At 38.9% G+C, this 17,583-nt stretch overlaps 2 protein-coding genes across 2 annotated transcripts; one reads left to right on the top strand and one right to left on the bottom strand.

The window, feature by feature from the left end:
• Positions 1-2,365: 2,365 nt before the first annotated feature.
• Positions 2,366-13,546, top strand: LOC136783926 (uncharacterized). Its single transcript, XM_066744296.1, has 10 exons — positions 2,366-2,413; positions 2,457-2,538; positions 2,930-2,987; positions 3,606-3,682; positions 3,987-4,074; positions 6,134-6,300; positions 7,883-8,278; positions 8,631-9,229; positions 9,314-12,007; positions 12,458-13,546. The coding sequence occupies exons 1-10, from the start codon at positions 2,366-2,368 to the stop codon at positions 12,701-12,703; spliced, it is 4,455 nt and encodes a 1,484-aa protein (XP_066600393.1). The 3' UTR covers positions 12,704-13,546.
• Positions 13,547-13,714: 168 nt separating this feature from the next.
• LOC136783838 (serine-threonine kinase receptor-associated protein-like) lies at positions 13,715-16,703 on the bottom strand. Its single transcript, XM_066744143.1, has 6 exons — positions 16,585-16,703; positions 16,155-16,430; positions 15,489-15,787; positions 14,626-14,855; positions 14,416-14,552; positions 13,715-14,342 (listed from the first exon to the last, which is right to left on the bottom strand). The coding sequence occupies exons 2-6, from the start codon at positions 16,267-16,269 to the stop codon at positions 14,128-14,130; spliced, it is 996 nt and encodes a 331-aa protein (XP_066600240.1). The 5' UTR covers positions 16,270-16,430; positions 16,585-16,703; the 3' UTR covers positions 13,715-14,127.
• Between the last annotated feature and the right edge of the window lie 880 nt (positions 16,704-17,583).

Here is a 17,583-nt window from a genome sequence, read left to right as displayed (position 1 = left end):
TTTCGTAAAGAGTTAACTCACGTGGACGAAGAATTGCGATTTTTACGAAGACAGCACAAGTCAATTTTAACAGTTTATTTTTTTATTACAATATCGCATCACATCGATACCTTAAAATTAATTTCACCTTGCACAACGATGACTTTCGAACCTCGTTAAACGAAGAATCATCCATTTTTGCGTTTTACCTATTTTTATCGCAGTTTTTGGTTTTGCAAGGAAATTGCTCGCTCCAGCGAAAAGTTGCGAATTCCCCCAATCGAACAATATACTTTTTTTTACCATTTTGATATTTTATTACAACGTCGCATTGTCGATACCTTAAAATTAATTTATCTCGTAAACCGATGACGTATACGAATCCTCTAAAGCAAAGAGATTCGTCGAATCTTGCATTTATTACGTCATTCGTGTGGTAATAATTAAAATTATCCACGCTGGATAAGGCGTGAATTGCGAATTCTGGGGGATGAACAGACGTGTCAATTTTTTTCTGGAAGAAGGGGGGGGGCTCTTTAGGGATGACGTCACTCGCCGTGTGGCATCGTTCGTGCTCGAGAACGGAATGTCCCGAAGAGCGAGGACACGTGCCCGTGCCCTCACCCGCCAAGATTTCTCCGGTTTCCGTTGACCCACTGACACTGAATTGAATTATCGCGTCCCGCCAGTGACGACTGCTTGCTCCCCTCACCATTTTTTTCTCTCTTTTTCTCCTTTTTACCTAGCCCTACCTCTGACCGAACGTGGTTCGACCACCTGTGCTCTCTGTTTTAAAACCAAGAAACGAAGAATTTTGTAAATCAAATAATTTCAGCTTCTTATAAACAATGTTTAAATTTTTTTTATTTATATTATGGTTAATTACGAAGTAACGCAGAATTTTGCAAAAGTAACAACCATGATTTTTGAAAAACAAGATAAAAAAATCTGTCTGTTACTCTAAAGATTACGAATTCACGTTTTTGTTTATATTTTATAATAAAGTCACTGTTGATTTTTAATTTTCCATGTTTTTAGTTAAACTCGATTCAACCAGTCGTATATTCTTTGCTTTAAAGCAGAATTACAAAATAAAAGAGCTTTTTACATCAAATAACTATTTTAACCTTTTGAAAGACTGGATAAAATTAGTTTGCAGTGTTGAAATGCTTGTTATCACTTTTATCGAGTTAAGGTTTGTTTATGTTTCCTTAGTGAAGCAAGTATTAGCTGATTTTCTTACCACGGGGATTAAAAAGGACTGTAATCCTTGCACAACAGATCCTTCGTCGGTTACCAGGACGCTCGCGCAACTTTGCCACTCGCTTCTTGGTTTAACCCAACGTGGAATCCACCCACATTCGTGTACTAGAGGTCGTGCTAAAGGTCAACGTGTTTTTTCGATCTCAAAAAAATTTGCAAAAATCAAAATTTTCCTTTTCGAGTACAGAAAAGTGTTATAATTTTCCTTACACTCTCCATACTTTTTTCTATTTTTTCAAACAATTTTAATCTTATTTTGTATAAAAATTATTCTTCATTATTATAACACTTGCTATTTAATTTTATTACGAGCAATTTCTGCTTTTTTTTTCATTTTTTCATGAGTAATTAATGTTAAAGCATAACCGAGTTATTATGATATGATTATAACGCGCAATATTATAGTTAACGGGTCACTTAGAAACCAATCTTGGCCAAGTGCCAATCCTCGGCTTTGTTCAAACTTTAATTCGCCATTGTACACAAAGTGGTTGGAAATCCTTAGCTTATATTATCCCGAGCTATATTTCTTACCAAGATATTATAAATCCTCGCTAAAGACCTCTTACAGTTTTCCAGACTTTTTTTGTTGGAAAAAAGTTTCACTGACTTTTCAATCTATCGAACAAAAAATTTCTAGTCGTTAAAAAAACTTATAGACCCTCCTTATTGTTTTTATTTTTAGAAAAACTTTTTAAATCCATCTGACAAAAAGCGGGATATTTTTTCTCTCAAAAAAATCTTAAACACAATTCGTTTCTCCCTCAAAAAAATACGGTTATGTTTTTTAGGCCGGGACCGACTGAACAAAAACCTTGAAATCTTGAATCAACAACGAATCCATTGTATTTTTCTCCTTTAGAAAACTTTGGACCCATCGAACAAAAAAAAAGAATTAAAAAACCAATTCGTGAAAGGGCAAAGTTTTAGGAAAGCAATTTTTCGTGTTTCATTTTTTCAGAAAAATTAAACTTTTCTATTTTGCGTTCGTATAAAATAAATTCAATATGGAATCAACGAAAGAGAAAGGACCAAGCGAGTCTTTCGATATATGATTGGATATAGCACAAACGTGCTATTAAATAAAAAGAATATATTATAAAACCCACGGTAGGTTATAAAAATGTTGGATTATGCAGTTTTGAACCGATTGACCCGAGAAGTTTGTTGGGCGAGTCGTTGATTGAATTTGAGGAAAATTGTTTGAATTTTAGATGAATTTTCTGGTTAAGTGGGACGAAATCGAGCGTGACGCGATTGGTGGTATAGATCAGCGGCGTACGGCGACTAATTCAGGTTCGTTATTATTATGCAACGGGCATTGCGGAAATTTGCTTAATGCCAGCCTAACCGCTCTGTTGCGTGCCGATATTACGTGGGATTATTCCATTGATGCAAATTGATAATAATAATAATAATAACGATAATAATATTAATGCGAGTGGGTAATGCTATGTAATACATTAAGAAATAGTGTATACATGTATATATATACACCGTACAAATGAATGATATCGAAAGTTAAAGTCCAGTGTATGCTGGCTGTAGTTGATCGAACTCTGTCCTTTTCTTATCCTCCCCCCCCCCTTCTCACTCTTTCTCTCTTATATTTCATTCAACTGAATAGTTTAAAAAATATACATAGGTATAGTTTAATAATTTCGTAATTCTTTTTATTTGTTTATAGTTATATGTATATTTTATAATATTTATCATTATTACCCACATATTTTGAATAACTTTCGGTCTGTCACCTTTTCACTTGCAAAGAGACCAAGGACTATTGCTTATTAGAGTATTTATATTTTCTACTTTTCTGTTCTTTTGCACACACAAGGGGCACACTACCCTTATTATAATAATAAATCATTTTTGTCCCCCCCCCCTTCCTCGATCCACCCGTCTGGCTCTCTTTCCGTCCATCACGGTCTCGGACCCTGTCGCCTGCAGAGAAAGCGCGTCTCTTTTCGTGCATCGTGCTACAGCACGCATATTTATATGCATATTTATGAACATTCAACTAGTTTTACTCTATCTCGCTATTTATTTCCAGCTTCTGCATATATGCGAAATACAATATTATAAATTATTTGTGTTTATATGTACAACCGGTTCCCATTACTCAGCATAAAATATTCTCTTGACCAAACATTTCTAGATACGAAAATACGTTTATTTCACTTCTTATTCAGTTATCTCCCCCCCCCCCTTCTCTGTCTTTCCCTCTCGTTCACAGAGAAAGCGAATGTCTCTCTTCATCCATCACAATTTATTCGCATCCCATTCCAACGAGCACCCATCCCCCTTTCCCCCAAGAATCCAAGAAATTCTCCAAAAATTTACTAGAATTTTCAATTTTACAGATTCGTCTTTGGGGCACTTTCAACACTGATCGTAGCAGTTGTAACTTTGTCGCCCACTCGTCAGTTTGATATTCAAGGTAATTTAGCAAATTCCCTCATCATAAATTCTTCTTAATTCTATTGTGTTATTATTATTATTATTGCAGTAATAATTATCGTGACTCGAAATATCGTTCAAAATTCTGTCCGAGAATTTCTCGACCCTTTTGAAAATATTGTAAAGTTTGGAATATTTTTCATTGGACACCTGTTAGAATTTTTTATTTTACGCAAGTGTTGATATTTTGTTGAAAAGAATCACGTTTTTCTTAATGATATTTGTTCCCAATACGTAAACAGCCAAGAGTGTTTGAGTGTCTAATGACAAAATTCAACTTGCAGAATATGTTTATGGAGTCGACCAGGATCTGCAGGCGAGAGCACGAGCAGCGGTCGAGGCGGAGATCTTTGCTTTCTCGTCGGAAAGGAGGTACATTAATGATAATTGTTTAAACGATATTGAGGATAAAATGTGCTTAAGAAACGATTCGCGGAACGAGGAACACAGCTGTGAATTTCCGTATGGGGAGGGAGCGGTTAATGGTCGGAATGGAAACAATCTTGCTATATCTATTGTTTAAAACTCAAAAAAATGAAATCTGAATTGTAAATGCATTATTTTTATTTGTATTAATCGTACTAGAGACGCGTAATTTTAAAAATAAAAATAATTTATATTTTTTTTGGATTTTGGCCGATGACGAACAAAATTTTGAGTTTTGTTTAGAGGTGGTGACGTAGAAGGGTGTAGAAAGGGGAGAGGCTGAGAGTTATTTCTATTCGGACGATTCCTCTTGCGAAAGGTCAAAGGTCGATTTGCTTAATCGGAATAAAAATCTCCGACTGTAAAATTCGTCGGAATTCTTGGGAAAAAGTCTTCCCGGTACTGTCTCACCTCGCTTATAGGTCAGCGTTTCAAGGACGATCGAGCAGCTGTAAATCCCGGGACTGCAGGTCTCCAATTGCACAAAACACGACCGAAGAACCTTTAATACGAAGAGGGAAAACGGGCAAGGCCACTACCTGCTTATTCGCTAACTCGCGATCAACGTTTACCGTTAAAAGTTGATTCATAGCTCGCGCCATAGCATCCTGAAACGTGCATTACATACATAATGCATATAGACTATTACTACAAAAATTACAATCCAATCTATATAGCAAATACGTTTTGTGTTTTCGATCGAACTTTTCCATAAAAATTCATGACATTTAATTTACTGTTTTATAAATAATATTCTCCCAATAAAGGCCAAGATGTACAGAATAAGTATCCGTTGGCAGATTTCAAATACAGGAATTAATTTTCAAATCATAGAGTATTTTAATCCACCAATCATTCGGCAAGATTTTCCCGCCAAAGGACTTTTTATTCTTCAATAACTTAAAAACTAGGTCTCGTATCCAAAAACCGCCAACGGATCCTGGTTCTACTCGATATCAGTGATATTAATATCGAAGAAACTGCGAAACTACAGAAACACCCTGTATACCTATATATATATTGTACAGGTTCGTAAGTCGATTTCGTAACTCTATACGGGAATTTCGTGTACCGAGAACTTGCCTATTCGGTAATAATTCGTGAAATGTATATGGATTTGGGTTTCCGGAAGAAGAATGCTCGGTCGAAAGCAATTCCACCGATTATACGATTATACTCTCGTTGAGCGAGCGCTCGTTCGATAAAAGTGAAACCGGCGGCGCAGCCAGGCATGGTGGCTGGGTTAGTGTTACGAGGGGAAGAGGACAGAATTGCAAAACGAACGAAGAATAATAGAAGCGAGATTATTCGAAAGGATGGAAAGATTTTTCGAGAAGATCTACGGCTGACTATAAAGTCGGAAGTAGAAAAAGGGCGTTAGCCACGCCCCCTACAGGGTGTTTCGCTCTTCTCGACCCGTCTGACCGCCTTCGTCTTTCTCTCCTGGGCTTCGGGCTGGGCTGCGGCGGGCGAGGAGTGGGGATGGTTCAGCGCGTTACAGGGGGGGGGGGCAGGGGTAAGCCTTCCTTTCCTCGTGACTGACATACCTCGTCCGAGAGTTGCGCGAGAAAGAGAGACCGTGAAACTATGAAAGTAAAAGCGTCCACGCTCCACTTGGCCTGTAAACCGGACTAACGAAAAAGGGAACAGGAAGGACGTTCGACCATGGAATTTACCGCGTTACCCACACCCCTCCCTCGCATTTCTCTCATCTTTCCTCAAACCTCACTTTATTCGCTATGTTTTCTTTCCTCTCGCTCTTTATTTTTTTTCTTTCCACTATATCGTTGGTGACTTAATTCTTATTTCTAAATTGGTTTAATTTTACACTTTTTTTTTCCAACTGTCAAACGTCAAGTCTAATGTTTTTCTCTTCCACTTCTTATGACCTTGAACCTACCGTGACCTAATCAATCGTGGATTCTTGCAGGAAATGAGTCCTTTTCCAGTCTTAATATTGACGGATCAAATTAGATAAAATTGTTTTTTGTTTCTTTAATGGTAGTTCGAGAGGACACAACTTACCGAACGAATGCAAGGATTATCCAGAACGACCTTGTCCACCCAGCAAGTTCAGGACACCGTCCGGTGCGTGCAACAATGTCCGACACCCAGCATGGGGTGCCAGAGGATCGCCCTTCCTCAAGTTGCTGCCACCAGCCTATTCTGATGGTTTGTATATAAAAATCTGTCAAAATATTTAGTCCTTAATCCGAGCAATTTCCAGATATAAAAGTAGCTCATGATTGATCGTTCAAGGTTTTAAGAAACCGACATTGTATAAAAAGCGAAAGTGAGAAATGTGTAGTAGTTAATCGTTGGGGGGGGGGCGGTTTTGGCAAGCTCATCACGAGTGTATTTTTGAAACGTCGAAGAAAAGTGAAAATCGAAAGGTACTGAGATGAAGAAGAAATTGAAAAAAATATAAGAATTAAGAAATTAAAAAAAGGGGCGGGGACTCGAAAAAAGATCAGCGATTGTTGCTAAGTAGGCATTTTTTTTTAATTTGCAATTGTACGCACAGTGAAGGATTAGAAAAGAGAGATTAGCATTCCGGGAAGCGCGTGGCCACGTGAAATACGGTCAGTGAAATAGAGAGTCGGTCTAACTACTGGAGCTGGCGTGCCAATCCGGTTGCGCCATCGGCACGAGTCTTCCTCTAGAATTAATAAGAGAACCGATTCGATTTTCATTCACTTTTCTTATTCGCCTCTTATTAAAATTTACCTAAAAAATTTATTTTTGCAATATTAACAGTTATATTTTCATAATTAATTTTAATTATTAATTTTTGTTATATTTATTTATTATTTATTATACTTATATATACGATAACATAAATTTATTGGAATCACAATTAAACTGCATCATTAAACTAATTACAGTTTTTATTAACATTATGTACTCTTGTTCACTTTCCTCTTAAACGTGCACGCCCTCGTTACGTTACGTTGCAATTATTTCCGCAATCTCTTCAAGATCCTCTCAGTTATTTTTCACATTATTCAACGTACAGTTATGTTTTGTCCACCCTCGATCCCTTGTAATAATATTTCGCTGGTCTTAAAACTTTTTCAAGTGCTCTCTCGAATTATGAATATATTTAACGAGAAATTTGCGTATGTGTGAACGCAGTAACCAGACTTTCACGAGAGACTTTGCGATCAGCTTCCCCATCCTGGACTCGCTTATTATTCTATATGTAGTCAGAGAGCTCGTTGAATATCTCTAACAAGACTTTCTAGCCTAACGATAGGTGCTTCAAAATTCATTCATGAAGAACATCCCTAGTAATTGGCACGTTATCGTGTGGGATCATCACGAGAAGCTGGACTCGTGATGAGTTAAAAATCTATGATTTGAGTTGCGTGGCTCGGTATAAGAAATGCAAAATTATAGTTTCAACGTTAAGGGTCTTAAAAATTAACGCTTTAAGTATAAACAAATATTTTTGGATCCTAATACGTTTGCGACGTCAACGAATTTAGGTTTAAAAACTCTTTACAGTGCACGGAATAAAATCAAGTGTTCACGTGTATATCTATAGAGTCAAGAAACTTTATTCGAGTTGAGAAAGGACATTTCGTTAGGTTAGCTAAAATATGGAAAAATACGAAGGATTCAAATTCCGTTGTGAAATTTGAACATTTCTAGACAGAGACAGTTTTGTTTGAAGCACATAATACATTCTTTTAGATTAAATGATTTTGAACAGGATTTGAAAAAAAAATTTTAATTTCATTAAAAAATTTAGGTATTTCGAGTCCAAGGCAGTCTATAGGCAGGCACGCTTTACCTTCAGCGACAGAAGTGATTGGAAGATTACAAAGAGAAGGAGCGACAAAAAGTAAACCAAAAGATTCGAACGATGACCACGAAGCCCTAACCAGTCTTTCAGGACTTTGGTCGGAGCTGTTGCTTCGCGACATAGCTGAAACCGTTCATCCAATCGTTCCAAAAGCAGACCGCTGCTGCGACTCTCCATCCGGCAGAAGCAAACATCCCGAATGTTACGAGGTTCGCGATGAAAACTCAAAATGCACGAGCTACTGGCGTTCCGTTCCCACGCGGACTGCCCACAGCTGCAGATTCGAGGCGAGACAACAAATGAACGCTGCGTCCGCTTATTTGGACGGCTCTGACATTTATGGTATGACAAATTAATCTCTCACACGCCAAGATTCGTAATTTCACTAATTATAATAATTAAAACTATAAATACAAACTAAACACTAAATTTATCCTAGACTAAAAACACAAATCACAATTTATCTCGATAACCTTAAGGGATATCAAAATTTTTCATAGGACCTTTTCGATAGCTGACAAATTTTAGCTTCTGAAAGGTTATGTACAAAAAATTGATAACTCTTACAGTTTTCAAGATAAACGCACTTTTATCCTCCCACGCTCGACCCAAAACACTATGTACTGTCTAACCCCAAAAATGAAGACTTCAAAGTACCACTACTAATTCCACCGCTCTCAATCCCAACAATTAGGTGGTACCGACGACAAGCTCCACTCCCTGAGGATTTACGAGCAGGGTAAAGTGGACGCGAGTGCCTGCGAGTTGTGCAATTCGACGAGAAGTGGAAGTCTGGCTCTGATATACAGGGCTTTGTTGCACGAGCACAATCGCATCGCGGATCAACTGGTCCTGATGAACGATCACTGGGACGACGCCAGACTGTTCCTCGAGGCCAGACGCATCGTCATGGCCGAGATTCAACACGTGACCTTGAACGAATACGTGCCGAGCATCCTGAGAGAGGAAGCACTGACGGATCCAGAGCTGAGGACTCGTCAGAACGGATTTCACAATGGGTACTCTTCGACCAATCATGGTGGCACGTACGACGCCGTTGCATTGGCTTCCTTGGCATCCCTCACGTCCCTGGGACGCACGACGGATACCATCGAGGACCACCTGACTCTTCCGGCCAACAAGCTAGGACCAAATCTAGTAAAATCCCCCACAGCAAGATCATCGAACTCTGTGATAGAGCCACTCGCTGCCAATCTCATCCACACTGCCAGGGACCACGGCGTTTCCGGTTATGTCAATCATATCGCCTTCTGTACCGGAAACACCTTCACGGTACCAAACGCTCTCCGATAATTTTATTTTGTAGATATTGTGTGAAAAGTAACTTTAATCAACATTGTATCATTGTCCTTTCAGGTGTCAAACTTTTCAGATCTCACAGAGGTCATGGAACCAAGTCACGCAAGGCTTCTGGAGTCTATTTATGATCATGTTGAAGACGTGGACCTGTTGATCGGTGGAATCCTCGAGAGAGCCGTGGATGGTAGCGCTCTGGGACCAACTTTTGGCTGTCTCCTGAAGAAGCAAATTGCAAAGATGAGGAATTCGGATAGATTCTGGTACGAGAACGATATACCTCCGTCTAGTTTGTCCTTGGAACAGCTGACAGAGGTCCGGAAAGTGTCCTTGGCTGGAATCCTGTGTGCCAATGCGAGAATCAACAAGATCCAGTCGAAGGCGTTCCTGCAGCCTGATCCATACTTGAACGTGCAGATTGGGTGTGATCAACACAGCTCTCTAGATCTTTCAGCCTGGAGGGAGGATCCACTTCCGCCACTTCCGGTCATGAACAACTACATGACGACAACGGAACCCACGAGATTCTCTCCGATTGAGATCAGTCCAGAGATCATTGCAGCAGCTATTAAGAAAGCTGAAGAGGAGCTGATCGAACGTAAACAATTGGAGTATAATTCCTGGTTGGAGCAGAGAATAGCGGATCCTAAATCTCCTGCAGGAACTGCTGCTAGCTTCTCGAAGGCCAACAAGGATGCTCTGTTGCTGGCTAATTCCTCCATTATGTACGAACTGGCTACCAACGAGATCCTTAATGGGGTCCATGGACTAAGAAGACGTAGAAAAAGGCAGGCCTTCGACTCTGGAGACAACATCCTCAACTTCCCCAACAACGACTTCACGGACCTCCTGCAGAACGTCGACATTTCCGGTTTCGTGCCACAGAAAAAGGCTACCAATCATGAGGAAGTCAATTGTCCTCCTGAGGATGGTCCCTGTGACCCAACGACCCCTTACAGGACACTATCTGGTTACTGCAACAACTTGAGGAAACCCAATCTAGGAAAGTCCTTAACGACCTTTGCAAGGTTACTCCCACCCGCGTACGAGGATGGGGTGTCCAAGCCAAGGATCTCCTCGGTTACAGGTGGTACCTTACCCAATCCTCGAGTGGTCTCCACGACCATTCACCCAGACATCTCCAATCTGCACAATCGTTACACCCTGATGGTCATGCAGTTTGCACAATTCCTGGACCATGATTTAACCATGACCCCCATTCACAAAGGATTCGCAGAGTCCATCCCCAGTTGTAGATCCTGCGACTCTCCAAGGACAGTACATCCAGAATGCAATCCTTTCCCAATTCCACCAGGGGACCACGTGTTCCCTACGAGAAACGTGAGCACAGGTGCTAGAATGTGTTTCCCTTCAATGAGGTCCTTACCAGGACAACAGCAGCTTGGTCCCAGGGAGCAGGTAAACCAAAACACTGGCTTCCTGGATGCTTCAGTGGTGTATGGTGAAAACGATTGTATCTGCAATGTTCTGCGTGGATTCAATGGTAGAATGAACATAACGACTCATCCTACTCGTGGTAAAGATCTTCTGCCTCAATCAGCCACTCATCCAGAGTGCAAAGCCAAATCTGGGTATTGTTTCATCGGTGGGGATGGTAGAGCCTCCGAACAGCCAGGCTTGACAGCGATACACACTCTGTGGATCAGGGAGCACAACAGAATAATGGAGGGCATCAGACAAGTGAACCCTCATTGGGATGGAGAGAAACTCTTTCAGCAAACCAGAAGGATCATCAGTGCTATGCTTCAGCACATTACATATAACGAATTTCTACCCAGAATTCTCGGTTGGAACGCTGTTAGTCTCTACGGACTGAAATTGCTGTCCCAAGGTTACTACAAGGAGTACTCTCCCACCTGCAATCCTAGCTGTCTCAATGAATTCGCCACTGCTGCCTACAGAATCGGACATTCGCTGCTGAGACCTCACCTCCCACGAATGGACAGTAATTATCAAAACGTGGATCCTCCCATTTTGCTTCGGGATGGGTTCTTTAATCCAGACATGCTGTATCAGCCTGGAATGATCGACGAGATGATTCGTGGGTTGGTGGCGACTCCAATGGAGACCCTGGATCAGTTTATCACAGGGGAAGTGACGAATCACCTCTTCGAAAACCGCCAAATTCCTCATTCCGGAATTGACCTTATAGCGTTAAACGTGCAAAGAGCCAGGGACCATGGAATTCCAGGTTACAACAATTACAGGGAGCTCTGCAACCTGAAGAGAGCATCCACCTTCGAGGACCTCTCGCGTGAAATGGCACCGGAAGTCATCGCCAGGTTGAAGAGGATTTACGCTTCCGTTGATGACATTGATCTGTTCCCTGGTGGCATGAGCGAGAGGCCTCTTCAGGGTGGCCAGGTGGGACCAACCTTCGCTTGTATAATTGCGATACAGTTCAGACAGTCCAGAAAGTGTGATCGTTTCTGGTACGAGACGGATGATCCTAATATTCGCTTCACCGAGCACCAACTTGCTGAGATCCGCAAGACGACCTTGTCTAAGGTCATTTGTGAGAACATGGACCAGCACGTGGAGATGCAGAGGGCGGCTTTCGATTTGCCTAGCAGCTTCTTGAATCCTCGAGTACCTTGCGGCTCCATGCCCCACATGGACTTTTCTGCTTGGAGGGAGACCAGGCACGGGTGTCAGATAGGTGGCAGAAACGTGGCCGTTGGTGAATCTGGATTCCCAACGCCTTGCACTAGCTGCGTTTGCACCAACGAAGGCGTAAGTTTGCAATAATGTTTTCGTTTATTCCAATGTACCAAAAGATATAGAATAATATCTACTTTTCATTATTTTCATTTTTACCATTCCTATACAGATTCTTTTAAATATCACAAATGTAACTTACAGAGATAAAATTTCATAACTGTACTTCTCTCGATTTGGTAAACTCATCAAAAATATTGTAAAACTAACTTTCAGTAATTGCTGCAAATTTAAAGTCGATAATCTGAAACTAAAAATTTGAAGAGATTCGCCTTCTCTCTTTGGATTACGTCATTATTTTTCCTTTCTACGATGATGCAATTTCGCAGCAAATATTATTATTCGTGACGTCATATTAAGATATAGCCATCTGCAAGAAAAAGTTTGTTATGAATCATTAAAATGTGATTATAGAATTAATTTTGACTCTATAAAATTTAATAAAATTGAACATTGTTTTTGCAGACCCAGTGTGCATCCCTGCGAGTCACCGATTGCAACCAGCTTCTTCGAGAAGCCTCTCGTGAGGCTATCCTGCGGGACGACGTTTGCACAGCTCAGTGCGGATTCTTATTGGCTGCAGACACCTCCGCCAGATCCCAATTCCCGGTGCCCAATTTCCCAGGTTTCCAGAACAACAAATTGAGAAGTTCGACGCCATCATCGTTCAACGGCTTCAAATTGCCCGATCTTTCGCAGTTTATCGGCTAATTCGTTGAATCAGGAAGAAATCGAATGGTGACTGGGAGAGACACGCACTCGTGTGCGCGAGGGACCTTTAAATCGGTCGGGATGATGTAAAAATTGTTGTTTGTTCTATTTTTTATATTTTCTTACTTACATCGGCTTCATGCAACATTGGTTCCGAGTCGTGCAAAACGCGAGATGCTGTCGCTTGAAAAGCAGGGGACCCCAAAATCTCGCGGTTCACCTGGCAAACGTGGTACAGATATACAAGGAGCAAAACTATGCGCCCCAAGCGAGACGCGCGCATCCGTTCGGAACTCGAAGCGAAAAATCCTGTACATCTGTAAATATAGATAATAAGGCGCAGGGAGTTTGACAATAACAGCGTTTATCAACGTTCGATAATATTATTGTACCCTTAATATTATGTAAAGAAATCAATACTTTGAGGTTTAATTTTAAATGTAATTTCTGTACTCTTTAGAGCGGTTATTTGCACGAAGAATAAATTCGAATATAGGCTATGTGCAGAAAATACAGTTAAAACGAACAAAGTCCTTTTTAGACGAGTAAGAAATCCTGAAACAGGCGCTATAATTGTACGTGCATATTTTTCTATCAACGAATGTTTCAGGCACGCAAATTTCTTCATTTTTAACGCTTTGTAAGGTTCGTAAAGCTTACCATATGGTAAACAAAGTATTACGTTCCTGAAGCTAAGCGATTTGCTCCAGTGTTTCTTCACGCATCGATGTGCCTTTTATACTCTCTTCACGATTGGTGTTAATGGAAAGCGATGTGCGGATAAGAAATCGAAATATTGTGAAAAAAAGTGGTAACTGTATTATGTTATTTAATTATAGGGAAACACCACGCGAATACGGGCTTAGCAATTTATTTAACATTTTGTATCTAATAAGAAATAAGAATCGCTAAAATGAGGCCAAGCTGGTCATTGACTTGGGTAATTATTTTATTTCTTCTTTATTATTGGATTTATAAATATTTTTGTAGAGGACTTAATATACAAGAAAAAAGTTCTTTTCTTTTCGTAAACTCTCTACTCATTCTCCTTCCTTTTACTAATTTATATATCTTTTAATTATCATTAATATAGGTAAACATAATTATTTATTTTTTTGTTGTTTTATAATTGACAATCTTAAGATTACATAAAAAAGACTTGGTCCACTCTTTAGTTTGTCTTTTTAGGAGAAATTATAATATTTTTTGTTATGCCCTATTAGGCAAATATAGGATATTCCGATGATATTTTCAATCGGCGATACTTGGTCTGACAACAATGCTAAAGAGCATGGTTTGTTTTGTAAAATTAAGAAATGCTTCTTCTATTTTTCTGTTTTTCTTAGCCTTTGGCTAAAACCTCGTTTACACATTACGCGAACAATTTTCGTTCTTAAATTTCTTCTTCGGATCACTTTCTTGACTTAATTAGCAGGAACTTCTTGTTTATTGTTGATTACAGGAGAATTTTCTTGGGCAACAACAGTTGTTTGCTCCGTACAGCGCCACAACCCATAAGTTTTTCCAACAGTAGTCTGCCACAGTCTCAAAGTACCATCCTCGGAGCCACTTGCATACAACTCGCCATCTGGTGAAAAACGTACGCAATGCACGGGTCCAAAATGGCCTTTGAAAGATTCTAAATATGCAGAATAAAAATAATTGATATCAGATTAATTCAGTTTCTTTTCTGTCGGCTCGAAACATCTTACCAATTTCATTTCCAGTGCAATAATCAAATTTGTACACTTTTAAGTCTTCTCCTCCACAAACAAAAATGCTACAATTTGGATGTAAGCTTGCACTATTGGCCTGCGTTGGTACAATGAATTCTCGAATTTTTGTGAGACTGTAAATGTATAAAAAATATAATTTAGAGTACACAATGAGATCTAATAGCAAAGCTATTGAATAATACCTACTCGTTACTCTTCCAAAATGTAACAATATTTGCATGAGTCGTAGTGATAATATTGCCATTTTTAGATACTTCCATTGAATTAGGAACAGCAGGAAAGTCTATCCTTCTTATTTCTTTACCGCTGCTTTTATCCCACACACGAAGTGTTTTATCATCGGAACAAGTGACTAAACACGTATCATTATTGAAGAATGTAACATGCCTGATTCCGCTGGAATGTCCTGAAAATATCTGGAAAAAAACTCTAGCATTAATAACAATAATCCAAGTTATTCGAATTCGTTACCAGAGAATCGATATGATTGGTCAACATTTTCAAACGAGCTAACCGATAGCCAATCGTTTCAATTCTCTTAAGTTCCGGTTTCATTGCGATTTCCGGGCGTTGCAATCAGACGCAATGGACGCGCCTGATCCCGTAATCTGTAAGTTTAACGAAAATTTTCGATATCGGTAGGAACTGAAAACGATATATATATATATATATATTTATCATTACACGCACCAATATTTATGGTTAAAATATTGGCCCAACGATATCAAAATTTGTCGATAAGAATTATAGAATTGCCCTAATCGGAAACTGGTTATTATTATTATTTAGTTACTAGTAGCGACACCTATTATGGGCCAGTACTATTAAATGGAACTAAGCTCGAATTTCGGTTGTGCACTTGCTCAAAACGAAGACCGTACTAAAGCATTCTATTGAAGGTTAAAATGAGAAAACTTGATGTTAGCAAAGACAACGCTAAGGTTCAATTCTGTGCCGTGGATGCTCTCTCTAACGCTCCAACGTCACAATGAAAATTAACCTTTAATAAACAGTACGTCGGACGAAAGCGACCATTTTTAACAATTTACCTGTGGTGCAACTTCAGGCTTATTGAGATCGTAGATTCTTACAATTTTTTCATTAGAACCAGTGCATAGATAATTAGAATCAGTACTAAAGTTTACAGCTTTCACTATGTGATTGTGTTGAAAAGACTGAACCTCTTCTCCTTTTATAGCATCCCAAACTTTAGCATTAAAATCAGCTGCACCTGTTGCAGCTCTTGTTGCTTGAGGATTCAGTGCTACTCCCCAAACTGCACCTTTGTGCCCTTCAAACGTACCAATCCAATCACCAGTGTCCCCCTGCCTAAGCATTGGCTTCCCATCTGAAATACAATTAAAAATAAAAAATAGGAAACATAAAATAAATATTACTTTAATTGTTGAAAATAGCTGATGCTAGAATTCGTTTTAAAAATAAACTTGTGCAAACAAGAAAAAATTTTACAAAAACTTGGATCCAGCAATTTTTTCAGGAAATAACAAATAGACCAGTTAAAATGACATTCACCGAGTCTAACCTCCAAACGACTCGGGGGGAAACCTTGAGAAGGCTCGGAAGGAACCGGGCCAAGGCAAACCAGAATTGATCGTGATCAAGAAAGATGCGAAATAATTGCAAACAATAAACAAGTTACAAGAAAACTGAATTGCTTATCAAGATTATCTCAGAATTGTTTATCAACAAATTACCTTTGCACGCTGAGATTAAATAGTAGCCGGAATCAGTGACGTCGGAAAATGCAAGATGCACCACTGGCCTGGTGTGACCACTGCACGTTAAAGGTGTTTGTCTCAAATTCGACATGGTATTATCTTCCAGCTTTAATAGTGTGATAAAAATATGTTGGCCAAAGAAATCACTTGCGCCAAAACCCAAATAACTTATTGCAGTACCGACTATATAAATACTTCGTTAAGTATTAAAAAAGAAAAACAACTAGCTTCCTTTAGGGATTCAATGCTTCTCTGAAAATTCGATATCGCGAGATTGATAATTATTGATTAAAGTCATAACAACTAAAGAAATTTTATAGAGATACTATGTTGTATATGTTAAGTTGACATTTTAATGAATTATTTTAAACCAACCACAGGCAATAGTATATGCTGTCTAACTAACCTTTTACGTGACTACCGAGCACGTAGAAATTGCTATACGAATGGATGAAGCCACTGTCATTTCGCGCGAGGGGAATTGATAATTCCAAACCTTTCAAGCAAACGATTTCGAGTAAGAGCCGTAAGAGGATCAACTGAACTAAAACCGAACTCGGTGCTCGGTCTATCCTCGTGCAATCTCGGTATGTTTCGCTACCCAATACCCCACCACCCCCACCACCTATAGCTACCCCTGAAACTCTTATTGCCATTCAACATTCGACTCTACCTGTGTGTTCAAGATCAAATTAGTCATTCAATTTCTGTAAAAACATTCCAACAATTTCCTTCTTCCTTGTATTACTATAAATAAATTATTCTTAACTTTGAATTAAAAATATACCTAGGAAGCCAATTTTTTTATAAGAAATAGTTTAGATTGCAAGTTATTATAGTATTGAAAAGGATAATTCAATAGTATTATTGTGTCTCTCCTTGAAAAATTTTTGAAAGACGCATAGAGGCCACCTTAATTTTTTAAAATGGAAACCTTTAATTTTATTGCACTTCCTCGTGAATTCTTTCAAGAGCTTTCTGAGAAACGGTATTGAATTATTGTTTTAACCATTCATTCGTATAATATTTGGAGTCGATATTGTTTATAAGTGTGGGCTTGGCTGAAGAAGAATAAGCAGCCACTAGTATAAAGTTCATCTATCTAAACTTTACATATCAAAATATCTATTGAACGATTGGACGAAATGGTAAATTAATATAGTATTTTTGAAAATTCTTAAACTGAGCTACAAGAATATAAAATAAAAATGTATTGCTCCATTTGAATAAGTTAATAAGGTGTGTATAACCTTTGCATATTCTCTATGAAAATATATAAAATCAAATATTTTCTGACTGGTAAATAAATTGATTTGGGCCCTGTAACTTTGTCTGAAACATTTTTTACAAAACCCATTTGTTTTCGTCATAATTAAATGATAAATATTAAATAGAGCACTCTATT

This window comes from Prorops nasuta, unplaced genomic scaffold (genome assembly GCF_024137725.1).
Source record: "Prorops nasuta isolate Cenicafe-Biocafe unplaced genomic scaffold, Cenicafe_Pnas_1.2 PNAS00038, whole genome shotgun sequence".
NCBI classification, from domain to species: Eukaryota; Metazoa; Arthropoda; class Insecta; order Hymenoptera; family Bethylidae; genus Prorops; species Prorops nasuta.
This window is presented reverse-complemented; position numbering and strand designations above follow the sequence as displayed.

Coding starts and splice junctions, on each gene's coding strand:
- LOC136783926 (XM_066744296.1), top strand. CDS start 2,366: ATGTTGGATTATGCAGTTTTGAACCGATTGACCCGAGAAGTTTGTTGG. Junction 2,539..2,929: donor GCGTACGGCGACTAATTCAG/GTTCGTTATTAT, acceptor ATTTGTTTATAG/TTATATGTATATTTTATAAT. Junction 9,230..9,313: donor GTACCGGAAACACCTTCACG/GTACCAAACGCT, acceptor TTGTCCTTTCAG/GTGTCAAACTTTTCAGATCT.
- LOC136783838 (XM_066744143.1), bottom strand. CDS start 16,269: ATGTCGAATTTGAGACAAACACCTTTAACGTGCAGTGGTCACACCAGG. Junction 15,788..16,154: donor TTTAATCTCAGCGTGCAAAG/GTAATTTGTTGA, acceptor ATTGTATTTCAG/ATGGGAAGCCAATGCTTAGG. Junction 14,343..14,415: donor TTGCACTGGAAATGAAATTG/GTAAGATGTTTC, acceptor CTGCATATTTAG/AATCTTTCAAAGGCCATTTT.